Raw genomic sequence first — 16,482 nt, 5'->3', positions numbered from 1 at the left:
GGGTCTTTCCCAGCGAGCTCGCTTAGGCTGCCTGGGACTGTCATCTGAGTCAGAGACCTCAGCTTGTGATGCTTGAGACCCCCTTGAAGTACGGATTAGTTCCAACTGAGGGGGACCGGAGAGCATAGACACAGCAGTGTCCACGGTCTGAGGAACTGGCCTGGCCTGCAAGGTCTCCAGGATTTTTGTCATAGTCACAGACATTTTATCAGCAAACACTGCAAAGTCTGTCCCCGTCACCGGGGCAGGGTTCACAGGCGTCTCTGCCTGGGCTACCACCACAATAGGCTCTGGCTGACGAAGTGCCACTGGGACTGAACATTGCACACAATGTGAGTCATTGGAGCCTGCCGGTAGATCAGCCCCACATGCAGTACAAACAGTGTACACAGCCCGTGCCTTGGCAGCCTTGCGTTTTGCGGATGACATGTTGCTGCCTCCTCAGAGCAGTACAGGGTGTCCAGCCAAGAAGCGACCTTACAGTGCACTATATAAATATATATATATATATATATATATATATATATATATATATATATATATATATATATATATATATATATATATATATATATATATATATATATATATGGTACCAAGACAAAAGTACACTAATATATCACTGAGGCACTAGAGGGGCCAGCACTACTGTGCTGCTTACCGCCCGCTTAGGAGCGGTGTGTGGTCGCCAGAAATCCCTCTAGTCTGGGTCTCCCAGAGCCTGCTGCCTTTCCCCAGCCAGACCGCATGTGTAATGGCTGCCGGCGTCCTTGTGGAGAGGGGGGGCGGGCCCTGGGCGTACACCGACGAAGAGCGGGAAGTCTGCTTCCCCCTGTGCCTAGTGAGAGGGCTGGAGCATGTAAATAAAGCTCCAGCCCTCGGCGCTGCCAATTGAGCAGCGTTTCTCCCCTACCCTGATTGACAGGGTGGGGGCGGGAACGAAGCGGCGCTAGGCCGCAGAAGCCGGGGGCTAAAGTTAGAAGCGCCGCCGCCGTAAATGCGCGGTCGGCGCAAAGTCCCCGGCGCACTACAAGTCGCAGGTGCGCCGCCGCTCCAGGAGCGGTCGGCGCAGTAGTTCCCAACATGTAACGTCACTCAGCAAAGCTGCAGTGACCTAACCCCAGCGCACAGCGCTACTGTCCCCGGCGCACTATAACGCTCAGCAAGCCTTGAGAGTGTCCGTGCCTGCCGGGGACACAGAGTACCTGAAAGTTGCAGGGCCTTGTCCCTGAACGGCACTCCCGCTCCAAATCCAGCAGGTTCTCTGGGTCTGTGGATGGAGCCCGGCCCCAGGGCTTGGGGGCCGGCAAGATCCCACTTCCACAGAGCCCTCCAGGGGATGTGGAAGGAAAACAGCATGTGGGCTCCAGCCTCTGTACCAGCAATAGGTACCTCAACCTTACAAGCACCACCGCGGGTGAGAAGGGAGCATGCTGGGGGCCCCATATGGGCCCTCTTTTCTTCCATCCGATATAGCCAGCAGCTACTGCTGACTACAAACAGTGGAGCTATGCGTGGATGTCTGACCTCCTTCGCACAAAGCAGAAAACTGGTGAGCCAGTGATCCCACTGGGGGTGTATAGCCAGAAGGGGAGGGGCCTTACACTTTTTAGTGTAATTGCTTTGTGTGGCCTCCGGCGGCAGTGCTATACACCCAATCGTCTGGGTCTCCCAATAGAGCGCCGAAGAAAGTAAGAGGAGATCAAGAGAGGATGAAATCTCTGACACCATGGGAAGGGAGGATCTGTAGTAGGAGGGACAGGTCAACTATGTCTAAGGCTGAGGACAGGTCTAGAAGAAGGGGTATGGAGAATTGTTTGGTAGCTTTGGCTGTAAGTCATTAGTAATTTTGGTCAGGACAGTTTCGGTAGAATGATGTGGACGGAAGCTGGACTGTAGGTTATCGAAGAGGGAGTTAGATGAGAGGTGTGAGGAACGTTCAGAGTGGACATGCTGCTCCCGGAGTTCAGAAGTGAACGAGAGCAGTGGCATGAGGAGATAGCTGGTGGGAGAGGTCGGGTTGATGGAGGGTTTCTTCAGGGTAGGTGTGATTGTGGCATGTTTAAAAGCAGAAGGGATGTACAAGAGGTTAATGAGAGATTGGAAGGATGGGTTAAGGCTGGGATGTGTGGGGAGGAGGTGGGATGGGGTCCAGTGTACAAGTGGTGAGGTGCGATTTGGAGAGAGGAGATGGGTAAGCTCTCCTCCAGTGATGGTGGGAGGAAGGTTATGGGGGAGGGCAGTGGTCTGTTATATGGAGGGGTTGTGGCGGTAAGACTTTGCTTAGTTGATCTTATTTTTGAAATGTGCAGCTACATCTTCTGTGGAGATGAGGGCAGTCTGAGGGGGCAGCGGTCGGCGGAGGAGGGAGTCAGAAGTGTTGAATAACTTTTTGGAGTTGTGGGATGAACACAATATGACAGCATCAGGCAATTCCTTTACAATGGGAAACAATCCTACTCTGGACCCTAGACCCCCCCTTCCTTATTGCCCATCACCTAAACTTCAGGGATATCAGTTTGTGCGGTCAGGAGGCAGAAGAGATTGCGAGTCAAGGTCACCAGCTTTAGTGCCAATGAAAGCGTCAAGAGGAGCAAGGCAGGGAACAGCAAGGCAATCCCCAAAAAGTGACCATAGCAGGTGATGGCCACAATTACTCTCTCATTGTTGTTTGTGCCGTCATCCCTACTAGTGGCCTGAAATGCTCCCTGCCGCCCATCCAGGTAGCACAGGTCATCCAGCTCCTCCGGGTGCCGTCACATGAAGCCTCCCAAAACAGTCTTAAGAGCATGGAGCAAACACCAAGACACGAACAGAGGCGGACAAGAACACATCCACCGGGCAGCAGGACTGACATCTGCTCCTTTGTGCCAGGAAGAATAGTAGGGGCACTGCCGGAGCTCTACAAAATAATGACCAACAGATACTGGTGCTCAAAACAATCTTCATGAGGGTCAGACATCCCCTTTGGTTCTTATTGCCGAGCACCGTGCAGACAGATTGGCCCCAGACTAGTCGGGTCCACCACTGGTGCCCCACACTCTTCACAGATTAGAGAAGGATCACGCTGGACCTGAAGGTGCCGTGGTGAAGATGATGCTGCCTTCAACATCATCCTACATGGTCGGTTTGGTGATGATCCAGCAGAGGGGGGGGAGGGGGGGGGGGCTTTGAACAGCTCCTCGGAGGGAATCCCAAATGTCCACCAGGGAGAAACCTGGAGACCCAAGGTCAATCCTTATTGTATACAGACTCTGGCCTCATGATCCCGGTTGTTGTCCTGCACCAGTAGGGTCTCAGGAACTCCAGTGGTTCCAGAGTCTCTCCTGGTGCAAGACAACAACCGGGCTCATGAGGCCAGCATCTGTATACAATTCCTGAATTCTGAAGGCATGGATGCCAGTGACTGGTCCTAATGTTCTGGACCTCTGGGACATTATGTATCAGACCTTCCATTGCCGTCCCGCACCGATGCTCTCACCCAGGTCCAGGTCACCGCAGGACACCATCTCATCAGGAACGTGTCCAGATGCACATATAGGCACATATAGTGTATTTTTCCTGCAGCGCCACCACAGGGGAATTGAAGTATTACACAATTCCCAGTTAAAATCAATTGCCTATGCTTGTACAGATGTATCAAGTCCTCCGGAGCAAAAGGCTCTTAGCAGCCGCTCCGGATCCTCGACTGGAGGTCCGGATAACTTTCCAATATCAACTATATATATTAAGATATATTTTTTTCCCTGATTAAGGAGTGAGGCGTAATAATGTATTCTCGGCACATCTATATTCCTGCGCCTGACAGTTCCCAGGGTGATCCTTGTGCGATGTATATCAGCTCTCCAACAAGTGCCGGCTCAGCACTTCCCCGCCGCCTGCTGGGCTCTGCCCCAATTCTGCCGGCTGAAAGATGATTAAATCATAGCCCTGTCTCCTGCAAAATTCTAGGGTAGAAATGTTTACCAGAGCCCCCGAAAGAATGAACGGTGTGTCCCTGTAAAGGTGCCTCCACATTTCTATATCGCAGCTCACCTATGCAGCTGCGCACCCCGTGCCGCAATGTGTCCTGACATCCTATTGTGTATTGTGTATTGTGTGTGTGTGGGGGGGGGGAAATGACAATTCTGGTGCATGCGGTCATTCATGTGATCCTAGAATTTGACATGATGCCGTCCCTCCATTATTCCTGCTGGAAATATAATTCCAGGGAAATAACAGAGGAACAGCACAGCCTGTGAAAGGTCATCAGAATCACATTGGTGTGTGTATGGAGAGGGGGGGGGGGGGGGCGGGGCTGACTCATGACCCCCAACGATCACCAAGAAGTTCACATCGGGCGGCACGGTGGCTCAGTGGTTAGCACTGCAGTCTGGTGGTGGCTCAGTGGTTAGCACTGCAGTCTGGTGGTGGCTCAGTGGTTAGCACTGCAGTCTGGTGGTGGCTCAGTGGTTAGCACTGCAGTCTGGTGGTGGCTCAGTGGTTAGCACTGCAGTCTGGTGGTGGCTCAGTGGTTAGCACTGCAGTCTTGCAGCGCTGGGGTCCTGGGTTCAATTCCCACCAAGGACACCATCTGCAAGGAGTTTGTATGTTCTCCCCGTGTTTGCGTGGGTTTCCTCCGGGTTCTCCGGTTTCCTCCCACATTCCAAAGACATACAGATAGGGACTCTAGATTGTGAGCCCCAATGGGGACAGTGATGCCAATGTATGTAAAGCGCTGTGGAATTAATAGCGCTATATAAATGAATAAAATTATTATTAATTAATTATTATTGTAGAGTTGGAAAACTATAGCGCCATATATTGTGTAGTGGCCGCTCTCGGTACTGCAGCAGTATAGGGCGCAGTTGTTTCCAGATTCTGTGCACATCTGACAACGGTGGGACCAGGGAGCAGCTGATCGGTGGTGGAGCCGGGTGTCAGAATCCCACAGATGTGATCCTGAAAACCTAATCCTATAGATTGCAGTGGCTGCACTAACCACTTTAAATGACTGTAGAGTGATGCTTTTCACTGCAGGAGGTCTCACTTTTTATAGATACATGGTATTGTTAAAATCTTTTTATTGAAATTAATAAAAGGCAAGTAAATCTATGCAATGAGATGGGGCTCTCCAGTCCTGTCCCTGCAATAGGGGCCTCAATTAAAGATATCTAAGCAAAACCCATTAATAGGAGCCGCCTGCAGAGCTTCCTGCCAGGCGCTGACCCATTTCCTCCAGCTTAGCACATGTTGGGTCCTCAGTTCTGCTGGAAGATCCCAGAGGCTTTACTATGAGGGGAATCGTTCCTTCCAGGACACAGAGGCGCCGCTCCTGGCTGCGTTTGTGCTTTCATCATCTTGTCGGCTGGGAGGGGTGACCGCCGGCACAAGGGCGATGCCTCGGGGAGGTGACCGCCGGCACAAGGGCGACGCCTCGGGGGGTGACCTCCAGCACAAGGGCGACGCCTCGGGGGGTGACCGCCAGCACAAGGGCGACGCCTCGGGGGGGTGACCGCCAGCACAAGGGCGACGCCTCGGGGGGTGACCGCCAGCACAAGGGCGACGCCTCGGGGGGTGACCGCCAGCACAAGGGGGCGACGCCTCGGGGGGGGGGGGGGGGTGACGCCTCGGCGGGGGGGGGGGGGGTGACCGACGGCACGGGGGCGACGCCTCGGGAGGTGAACGACGGCACGGGGGCGACGCCTCGGGAGGTGAATGACGGCACGGGGGCGACGCCTCGGGAGGTGAACGACGGCACGGGGGCGACGCCTCGGGAGGTGAACGACGGCACGGGGGCGACGCCTCGGGAGGTGAACGACGGCACGGGGGCGACGCCTCGGGAGGTGAACGACGGCACGGGGGCGACGCCTCGGGAGGTGAACGACGGCACGGGGGCGATGCCTATGGTGGGGATAAAATGACAGCACGGACGGCGCCTAGGAAGGGCAGGCAAACGACAGCATGGGCAGTGCCTTATGGGGGGGGAGTGAACAACAGCATGATGGATGACGCCTTGTGGGGGGGCGCGGATAAACGACAACATGGGCAATGCTTGGGGGGAGGGGGGGGGGGTAAAACGACAGAACACGCAGCGCCTTGAGAGGGGAAGGGGTAAATGACAGCGTGATGGGCGACGCCTCTGGTGAGGTTGAGGGGGTATAAACAACAGCATGGGTGTAGCCTCGGACAAGAGGGGAGTAAATGACAGCACGGGTGTTGCCTTGGGGGTAGGGTAAACAACAGCGTGGGCGGCACCTCGGAGGGCCGAGGGAGGCACGCGGCAGAATGCAGGGCTCGTCACATGACCAGTATCACCTCCTTACCTGGTATTCCCTCCAGTCAATGTTCAGGTGTCTTGTCAAGCAGACTGGGATACTTAAAGGGGCATCAACGTAATCCTGGGGATTGAGAAGCACAGGTCACATGATGGGCTTCAGAATATAACTTACACCAAACATTATCGGCAACTCCATTATCGGGACAATTTTAGAGGGCGTTACCGACCCCAGCAGCTCTCACCACCTAAAGGTGGAAAAAAGGAGCCTCTGGATAAACCCATTAGGGCCCATGGCAGAATTCGGATCAGCAGCTCTAAAAATATCTGCCAACCACAGATCCTCCCCCCTAAGATTAATGTTGGCACTAAAGTGGCCGCCACCAATGCCCCATATAGCGTCCTCCATAGCGGCTGTCACCGTCAGCAATGTAATGGGTGGGAGCATGGTGGGTGTCTGCAGCACATCGCCCCGTCCTGCACATAACATGATGGACCCTCAGGTTGCCTCTCATCCCAGGTGAATGATCACAAGATCCACCCATTTGTCAGTCTTGGGCCACAGAACGTTACCTGGTGAGAACGGACTATTAAAATTGAACATATATGAGGCTCTTCGGACTTGATTGATTGTATCTGCAGGTATTTGGAGCGGCACTTAAAATCTACGCCAGATGTGACAGGACAACAATCAGGGGGTATCAGGTACCTGTTTCCAGTTGAACACAAGTCCTTCTGCAGCGTAGTCTCGATCCTTGTAATCCTTAAAAAACTCGCAGCCTGCAGGAAAGCAAAAAAAAATAAACATTCAATGTGAGTAGCATGTGAGCCCATTAAGCACATGGCTAGTGAGCGGGGACCCCGGGGTTGTAAGTCTTTCCAAGCCATGGTGGATCCATAACCCTCCCTCATGTGTTACTCATCCAGCCCATCGACTACAATGGTCAAAGTGTAATCTCCGATTCCCCCTGTGGGGGCAGCGTGCTCCAGGAATCCATTATGGATAATAGCCCTGTTTTACTTGATTGATTTATTTATCATATTTGCTTATGGTGTTATTGCACTAATTTGGGTCATTATAACTATTGCACAGTTCACGTTTGCTTCTGATTTAATATTTGTGATTGGTCGAGTGAGTTTTTGTTCCAAATATTATTTAATATCGCATATGCATGAACGAATTATTGTGTTTTTTTTTGGAATATTGCATATCTGCCTGATACACATGGATACACCCGGAACATAACACTATTATAAATAGAGATATATATTGCAAGGATACTAATATTGTATACAGTATATATACATATATTAGTATCCTTGCAATGTATATCTCTATTTATAATAGTGTTACGTTCCGGGTGTATCCATGTGTATCAGGCAGATATGTAATATTCCAGAAAACACAATATTATATATAAATATATATATTATAAATATATATTATAATATATATAAATATATATTATAATATATATAAATATATATATAAATATATATTATAATATATATAAATATATATTATAAATATATAATAAATATATATTATAAATATATAATAAATATATATATATATATATTTTTTTTTTCTTTTACCAGTGATCACAATTTGAACCACATGACTTTTTTTTTTTTTTAATAGGTCCTTTTTAAAGGGAATCTGTCACCCGTTTTTTGCCACCTCATATGATATCACTGTAACGATGGGGCAGAGACCCCGATTCCAGCGATGTGTCACTTACTGGCTGCTTAGTGTAGTTCTGATAAATACAGTTTAATCAGCAGAAGATTATCATTACAGGACTACGTGGTGTGTTGCAGGTAGTCCAGCATATTAATCAGCTCTGTATAACTGCTAGATCTGCAGCAGAGGAGACGTTGATTTTATCAAAATGACAGCAAACAGCTCAGTAAGTGACACATCGCTGGAATCAGGGTCTCTGTCTCTACATTATGCTGCTCTCAGATGGGGGAGCAAAAACCTGGTGACAGATTCCCTTTAATTATTCAAATATATATATTTTTATGTAGATCATTTTTATTTAGTTTTCTCCTACTTAAAGTCACACTGTTTTGTTGGGTCCGGTCTCGGGTACTCAGCTCTTAATAACTTCAATAGGAGCAGAGTTACAGAACCGTTTCTGGACACAACTTGCAGCAGTTGCAGGACTTGGTGACAGCAGATCGGTGAAGTTGTCAGAAGCTGGATGTGCACGGATCTGATGTTTATGATCCAATCTGAGGCCACATTCAGTATTGTAGCCAAAACCAGGAGCAGAACCACGAGAGGAAAAGTATATTAGACACCTGTGCGCCACTTCTGCATTTTGCACCCACGTCTGGTTCTGGCTACAAATACGGATGTAAAACACTGACCAAAAAATGAACGTGTGAGCATAGCCTAGGCACAATTCATCAATATACCGTGTTTTTCGTTTTAGAAGACGCAGCTCCACGCCGGGAAGGGGGCTCGCCGCGCCGCTCCGGGAAGGGGGCTCGCCGCTCCGCTCCGGGAAGGGGGCTCGCCGCTCCGCTCCGGGAAGGGGGCTCGCCGCTCCGCTCCGGGAAGGGGGCTCGCCGCTCCGCTCCGGGAAGGGGGCTCGCCGCTCCGCTCCGGGAAGGGGGCTCGCCGCGCCGCTCCGGGAAGGGGGCTCGCCGCGCCGCTCCGGGAAGGGGGCTCGCCGCGCCGCTCCGGGAAGGGGGGCTCGCCGCGCCGCTCCGGGAAGGGGGCTCGCCGCGCCGCTCCGGGAAGGGGGCTCGCCGCGCCGCTCCGGGAAGGGGGCTCGCCGCGCCGCTCCGGGAAGGAGAGTGAGGAACCGGTCATTCTGAAGATGTCGATGAGAGCTTGAGCTGAGAGCTCCTTCTGTGTATGCGGTGACTCTAGGCGCCATTATTTAAAGCCCTCACCGCCGACATCTGCAGAATGGTCGCCCACTGCACTGAGCAGCCCCGCGCAGAGCAGAGCCAAGCAGAGCAGAGCCACGCTGCCCGACGCAAAGAGCAGCGCCGGCAGCACACCAAATAGCATTACCCCTGCTTCCTTTGACCCCTCTTCACCCCCCCCCAGTAAGCTACATTCGGATTTTAAGACGCACCCCTCATTTTCAATGTGCGTCTTGTAATCCGAAGAATACGGCATCTCTCCCCTTTAAGATCTATTCACAAAAATACCCCAAATGAGCTATAGAAAGGGTTAATGCTCCCTACCTGGATAAGGAATTGACAGAAGTGTAAAGTCTGCGTAGCGCTGAGCCTTGTCCACCTTTTCAGAGGAGGTAACGCTAGATACAAGGAAAGGGAAGCACAAGTTTAATGTAAAATCTTTATTTCATACGGGAGGATTTGGTTTTACAAGCGCTACACGCCCCCAACTGATGGAGAAACTGTACAAAATAATGAAAAATGCTGCTAAAAATACAACACTCACTTCAGCCCAAATTTCACCTTCTTGTTTTCTACCATCAGGTCACAGATGTATCGGACAGACAAGTAACGCAACAGTTTGATGTCGTGGCCCCGGACTTTGTCGAATTGAGAGTCTCCGTTCCTGAGAGAAGAGAATGGATTGCTTACCATCGCGGTCGCCATTATTTAGAGGGAACCTGTCATCAGATTTTGGCCTCTAAACTAAAACAAGCATCTTAAGCAGCGCCTGTGCTGCATTATATATTAGGTGCACGTTACCCCCCTGACCCACCTGTAGACCCCACAAATACCTTTATAAAATCTCCCGTCCTGTACGTATATTGTCCGGTCCGATGGGCGTCCTAATCTGCACCTCCTGTCCCTCCTTTCGCCCTCCTCCTGTGCCTAGGATGCCTCGTACGCCATCCAAGTAGGCGGGCAAAATGTCACACCTGCGCAGACTCGCCTTCCCGACTCACACAGGCACATTCCCGACTCGCGCAGGCGAACTTTGCTCTTCACTATTGCGAACAAAGCTGAAAACATAGCTGCACCTGCGTGAACCGGCGAGTTCTCTGCGCAGGCAATGTGGATGACATTATCCACATTGCTGGGCAAAATCTCGCGCCTGCGCAGAGAACTCACCAGTTCACGCAGGCGCATCTATGTTTTCAGCTGTGCCAGCAATAGGGAAGAGCGAAGTGCGCCTGTGCGAGCTGGGAATATAGAGATTCTGCCCACCTATGTGGATGGCGTCATCCCCATCAATCAGCACAGGAGGAGAGTAGAAGGAGGGACCGGAGGCGCAGATTTGGACGCCCATCGCACCGGACAATTTACATACAGGGTGAGAGATTTTATAAAGGTATTTTTGTGGTCTATGGAGGGGTCAGGGGGTAACGTGCACCTTCATGTAATACAGCACAGGTGCTACTAAGGTGCTAGTGTTTTACTTTAGAAGGCCAAAATCTGGTGACAGGTTCCCTTTAATTTTGCGTACAATCCCTCATTAGTAAGTGGGGTGATAACAAGAAGACAAGTTCCTGAATCCCCACCCTCTGATTCTCCAGAGGATGTGCAATAGCAAACTGCCATTGGTAAGGGAGGCGATACCATAAGGAAAAGCTCCTGTATTCTCCTAAGGGCTACTTCTCACATAGCGAGATCACTGCTGAGTCACGTTTTTTGTGACGCAGCAGTGACCTCATTAGCGATCTCGCTGTGTGTGACACTGAGCAGCGATCTGGCCCCTGCTGTGAGATCGCTGCTCGTTACACACAGCCCTGGTTCACTTTTTAGTTGTTGCTCTCCCGCTGATAAGCACACATCGCTGTGTGTGACAGCGAGAGAGCAACGATCTGAATGTGCAGGGAGCCGGCGTCTGGCAGCCTGCAGTATGCTGTAACCAAGGTAAATATTGGGTAACCAAGGGAAGCCCTTTGCTTGGTTACCCGATATTTACCTTGGTTACTAGCGTCTGCCGCTCTCAGGCTGCCAGTGCCAGCTCCCGGCTCCCTGCACACGTAGCCGGAGTACACATGGGGTAAATAAGCAAAGCGGTTTGCTTATTAACCCGATGTGTACTCTGGCTAGGAGTGCAGGGAGCCAGCGCTAAGCGGTGTGTGCTGGTAACCAAGGTAAATATCGGGTAACAAAGCGCTTGGTTACCCGATATTTACCTTTGCGTGGAAGCGATGCTGCGCTTGGTAACTAAGGTAAATATCAGGTAACCAAGCACTTGGTTACCTGATATTAACCTTAGTTACCAAGCGCAGCATCGCTTCCACGCGTCGCTGGGGGCTGGTCACTGGTGAGATGTGCCTGATTGACAGCTCACCAGCGACCATGTAGTGACGCACCAGCGATCCAGGTCAGATCGCTGGTGGGATCGCTGGAGCTTCGCTAAAGGGTGACGGTACCCTTACACAGACCCCACCAGGGGAGAGATTATCGTAACAGCCGGATCAGTAGGAGGGGGGATAACACGAAGAAAAGTTCCCATCTTATCTGTGAAGTCACTAGAGACTGTATAGGAGGGGAAATCTCCAGAGCCTCAAAGCAAAATATGCACTGAGTACTCCTCAAAGCTGAGAGTTTTGCATTATCGCAAGGAAAGAACATCAACATTGTAGAGGTGGAGAGCCCCTCTAAACAGTCAGATCCAGCCCAGTTTAGAAATACCGGAGCTGCTCATACAATACCTGGCTACAGACTCGTCCTCCGCAACTTCGGTATCCGCCCCGGCATCGTCAGCGCCCCCTGCAGAAAATTCACAACAGAACAGAGTGATGGTACGAGTGTGGAGTACAGCGCTGCTGGCACTGATGTGACGGAGGAGCCAATATCTAGGGAAAGAAAGACGACCATCAATCATACCTGAGAATATGTAATTGTACCCGGTGCGGCCGTACAACTCCCCCCATCCGGCCAGTGTTGCCGATCTGCAAATGTGCTGCAAGGAAAAAATAGGGCGCACATCAGGATAACTGGAAAAAATTGCAGCCCCCCCACACCCCCCAAGATTGTGCAATTTATTGGAAGCTTATTAGTGTGTCCTGTGCGGTTATAGGAGATAGATATTAAATATGAAAGAGTCATCGTTAAAAGGGATGTGCCTGCACTGTATGGAGGGAATGGGGCCGCAGCGCTGAGGTAGGGCTACATTCCCCGCAGGGTTTGTACCGCACGGCAGCGCCACAGCCATCAGTCTGTGCAGTCACAGCCGACCCCACCGGAATGACAGAATATGAGGAGTACGTGAAGGTTTGAGACAAGCAGCTGCTGAACCGTGGAAGTAAGAGAAGTAGAGAAAGTTACCTTTCCTTTGTAAAGGATAACAGGACAGACAAAGCGTCCTCGACATCGCGCCATTTTGCTGCGGTTCACAAGGTCTTGTAACTTGCTGATCTGCACCGAGCTCTCAAACCTGAAACATAAAATCAGAGTAAATCCCTAAAGCAGAAAGAGAGCGACCGAGCGGCATAGAGAGCGACCGAGCGGCATAGAGAGCGACCGAGCGGCATAGAGAGCGACCGAGCGGCATAGAGAGCGACCGAGCGGCATAGAGAGCGACCGAGCGGCATAGAGAGCGACCGAGCGGCATAGAGAGCGACCGAGCGGCATAGAGAGCGACCGAGCGGCATAGAGAGCGACCGAGCGGCATAGAGAGCGTGCGAGCAAGCAAGATAGGGGCAAAGAGAGTGTGAAAAAGCAGGAGGCAAAGAGAGAGTGAGCAAGAGAGTGCGCAAACAAGAAAGGGGCAAAGAGAGCAAGCGACCGAGCGGAAGGCTAAGAGCGGGTGAGCAAACAAGAGAGCAGCAAAGAGCGAGCAAGCAAGAGAGGCAAAGAGCGAGCAAGAGAGTATGCAAGCAAGAGAGGCAAAGAAAACAAGTAAGCAAGAGGCAGAGAGCAAGCAAGACGAAAAGTGAGCAATTGAGAGAGGCAAGAAGCAAGAAAGGGGCAAAGAGCGCGAGAAAAGGGGCAAAGAACGAGCGAGAAAAGGGGCAAAGAACGAGCAAGCGAGAAAAGGGGCAAAGAACGAGCGAGAAAAGGGGTAAAGAACGAGCGAGAAAAGGGGCAAAGAACGAGCGAGCGAGAAAAGGGGCAAAGAGCAAGAGAGAGCGAGAAAAGGGGCAAAGAGCAAGAGAGAGCGAGAAAAGGGGCAAAGAGCAAGAGAGCGAGAAAAGGGGCAAAGAGCAAGAGAGCGAGAAAAGGGGCAAAGAGCAAGAGAGCGAGAAAAGGGGCAAAGAGCAAGAGAGCGAGAAAAGGGGCAAAGAGCAAGAGAGCGAGAAAAGGGGCAAAGAACAAGAGAGAGCGAGAAAAGGGGCAAAGACCAAGAGAGAGCGAGAAAAGGGGCAAAGAGCAAGAGAGAGCGAGAAAAGGGGCAAAGAGCAAGAGAGAGCGAGAAAAGGGGCAAAGAACAAGAGAGAGCGAGAAAAGGGGCAAAGAGAAAGAGAGCGAGAAAAGGGGCAAAGAACAAGAGAGAGCGAGAAAAGGGGCAAAGAACAAGAGAGAACGAGAAAAGGGGCAAAGAGCAAGAGAGAACGAGAAAAGGGGCAAAGAACAAGAGAGAGCGAGAAAAGGGGCAAAGAACAAGAGAGAGCGAGAAAAGGGGCAAAGAACAAGAGAGAGCGAGAAAAGGGGCAAAGAACAAGAGAGAGCGAGAAAGAACAGATGAGAAACAGCGAATAGAAGAAGAAGAGCGAGCAAGACAGAGTGGTGCAAAGGCAAGAAAGTGAGAGTGCGCGGTCTGTACATATATTCCAGCACACTCTTCCCGGCTTCCTCGGCTTCATTACGGGCCACTATCATGCTATTAGCAGAGCTCGCACATCACTTCTGCGGCTCGTCCACATTGCACCCAAGCCATACAGACAGTTCAGCCTTTACACGGCAGATATCGGTGCAGCCGCCGCCGGATCAGACATTAATGCAGACGTGACATTGCGGAGCGCTCGTGTATCCACAGGTTTTATTTTGTAGGCAGATGCTGCCCTCTTCCTGCACAAAGGTAAATGTGACAAAGTATCACCGGCTCGATATATTATACACACGCAGTAAAGATCCAGCCATCCAGCGCCAAAAGGACCGGATTATCAGATATTCTGAATTATAGAAATGGAATAACACCTAGCTGTAAGGGTTAATCGCTCAGCGTTCCGATGACATCACACCGTATATCGCGTCTCAATGCCGGACACAAGTGCCGGAGTATCAGACTTTCTGGACTGACGGATTTAAAGCGACCACACACATATATACAGGCGCTACATACGTGTGCTTGTCATCCTCGGCGCTCTCGTACTCCAGGAAGACGATCTGTCGGGGGTAGTGGCTGCACAGCTCCCCATTGGGGTTCTGGACGATGCTGTAACAATAATCTCTCCCGAAAAGCTCCAGACACCGCTGCTCGATCCGCTCCACCTGCGCAGCGAGGACAGAAACCTGGTCAGTAACCGGCGCCGGAGACAAACCGCGCCAAACAGTGCAACAGCTCACCGCGCCGCAGCATATACAACCCCCCATATACATTCATAGGAGTAAATGATGCTAAAGTGGAAGGTAAGATCTCTGATCGCTGTCAGTGAATGGAAACATTACTGTTCAGAAACTGACGACCGGACTCACCTGGTTCTGAGCAGAAATCACGCCTGTCCTGGACTCAGATTCACCAGACTTAAAGGAATGAATCAGAATTAAGGAGCGCCTCGTTCTCAGGATGGGTGGGAGCCCAAGAGGTGGGATCCCACTGACTATATATCCTAGCGAAAACCCATTTGCATAAACTGATATATCATAACATTCTGCAGCTGGGTGAAGGCAGGATTAGTTCAGGATCGGTCAAATATCAGCCCTTTTCCCCCCTGCACAGGCACAGCATTAAATGAGAGAATTCTGACTACCTGCAGCCACCACTAGAGGGAGCTTTATGTGTGTGTGCGCAGTCAGTGCCCTCTAGTGGTGGCTCCAGGTAACCAGAATTTTCTCATTTCCCTTTACATTTGTATATGGAGTCCTGATCCCCTATAATAAGATATTCTGACAACCTGAAGCCACCACTAGAGGGAGCTTTATAAAAGTATGCGCAGTCAGCGCCCTCTAGTGGTGGATCCAGGTAACCAGGATTTTCTCATTTCCCTTTTCATCTGTATATAGAGTCCTGATCCCCATAATAAGATATTCTGACTACCTGCAGCCACCCCTAGAGGGAGCTTTATATATGTGTGCAGTCAGCGCCCTCTAGTGGTGGCTACAGGTATTCATAATACTCTCATTTCCCTTTTCATCTGTATTTGGAGTCCTGATCCCAATAATGTATTCTGGTACACATTTTTTTTCCCTACAAGATTAGACAACACTATTATCCCTCATCGGTACCTATGACGGGTTGAGGACTACGATCAAAACTTTGAGAAAACTTTGCTGATCTTTTGTCAGGACTAAAACAATGCAAGTGCCCATCGAGGATTGTGAAACAGCTCAGAAATGTGAAAACCTGCCGCTGTCAGCAAAATATGGGTGAGAGGAAACGAGGCAACAAAAGAAAAAAGGAAATTCTTTAACTTTCACTTCCGCTCAGAATTGGGAAGAATCACATCCTTAGAGGGAGTTCTCTGATTGCAGGAAAGTATCAAGTAACAAGAAAAATCATTTCCATCCACTGACAGCAAGCAGAGGTCTGCATCTCTGGTAAACACTGTCACGTGGGATGCTGGGGAGTAGAGCAGTTACTGCGCATGTGCAATAGCGCAGCCCCTATCGCCCCTTGTATACATGGGTTGCCCTGCACTCTGCTGCCCTCCTGTGGTCAGTACAGAGATTCTCACCTTTGCCCCCACATCCTTAGCCCGGAACTGCGCACGGGAGAACTCCTCCAAAAGCTCCACCAGTCCGAGGTCGTCCATAGCGCCCACCCTTCCCTGGTATCAGAGGGTGTGGCCCATCTCGGAAACCGGAGCACCGGGACTCGCCTTAACAGGACATCCGCAGCAACGAGGCGCTTATCCTACTGACGCGCCACGTGACATCTGTCAAGGCGCATGTTGATGACGTCACTGCCGGGCTGCGCCGCCATCTTGGTTGGGGAAAGGATTCTTTTATTTGTTTTAGGGAACGTGGTTTATCATTAATAGTTACTGAGGGAGCACAGGAGCTCACAATCATCGCAAAAATGTCATCCTTATGAGAGTAGACATACTGGCGATGTGTTGTTGTAATACCATGTGTGGCCACTGATAGGCAGTGTGGAGCTTTCTATTTGGGTCTATGGCATAGTATAAGAAATAAATACAAGCAGTGTCACACCGTCCTTCTGTAGACAC

General features: G+C 50.8%; 1 protein-coding gene across 5 annotated transcripts in view; it reads right to left on the bottom strand.

Moving 5' to 3' along the window:
- Positions 1 to 16,170, bottom strand: part of MTMR14 (myotubularin related protein 14) — a 101,109-nt gene extending 84,939 nt beyond the window's left edge. For all 5 annotated transcript variants that reach the window (XM_075321437.1, XM_075321433.1, XM_075321435.1 and 2 more), the window contains exons 1-9: positions 15,988 to 16,170; positions 14,436 to 14,584; positions 12,479 to 12,587; positions 12,038 to 12,113; positions 11,863 to 11,920; positions 9,684 to 9,803; positions 9,464 to 9,537; positions 6,966 to 7,036; positions 6,306 to 6,380 (exon numbers count right to left, since the gene is read on the bottom strand). In XM_075321437.1, the coding sequence (XP_075177552.1) occupies positions 6,306 to 6,380; positions 6,966 to 7,036; positions 9,464 to 9,537; positions 9,684 to 9,803; positions 11,863 to 11,920; positions 12,038 to 12,113; positions 12,479 to 12,587; positions 14,436 to 14,584; positions 15,988 to 16,065 (810 nt within the window). In that variant the 5' untranslated portion in view covers positions 16,066 to 16,170. The remainder of the gene's footprint in view (positions 1 to 6,305; positions 6,381 to 6,965; positions 7,037 to 9,463; positions 9,538 to 9,683; positions 9,804 to 11,862; positions 11,921 to 12,037; positions 12,114 to 12,478; positions 12,588 to 14,435; positions 14,585 to 15,987) is intronic.
- Positions 16,171 to 16,482: the final 312 nt, after the last annotated feature.

The sequence above is a fragment of the Anomaloglossus baeobatrachus genome, chromosome 8 (assembly GCF_048569485.1).
Source record: "Anomaloglossus baeobatrachus isolate aAnoBae1 chromosome 8, aAnoBae1.hap1, whole genome shotgun sequence".
In the NCBI taxonomy this organism is placed as follows: Eukaryota; Metazoa; Chordata; class Amphibia; order Anura; family Aromobatidae; genus Anomaloglossus; species Anomaloglossus baeobatrachus.
Note: the sequence above shows the minus strand (reverse complement) of the source record. Positions and strands in the feature narration are given on the sequence as shown.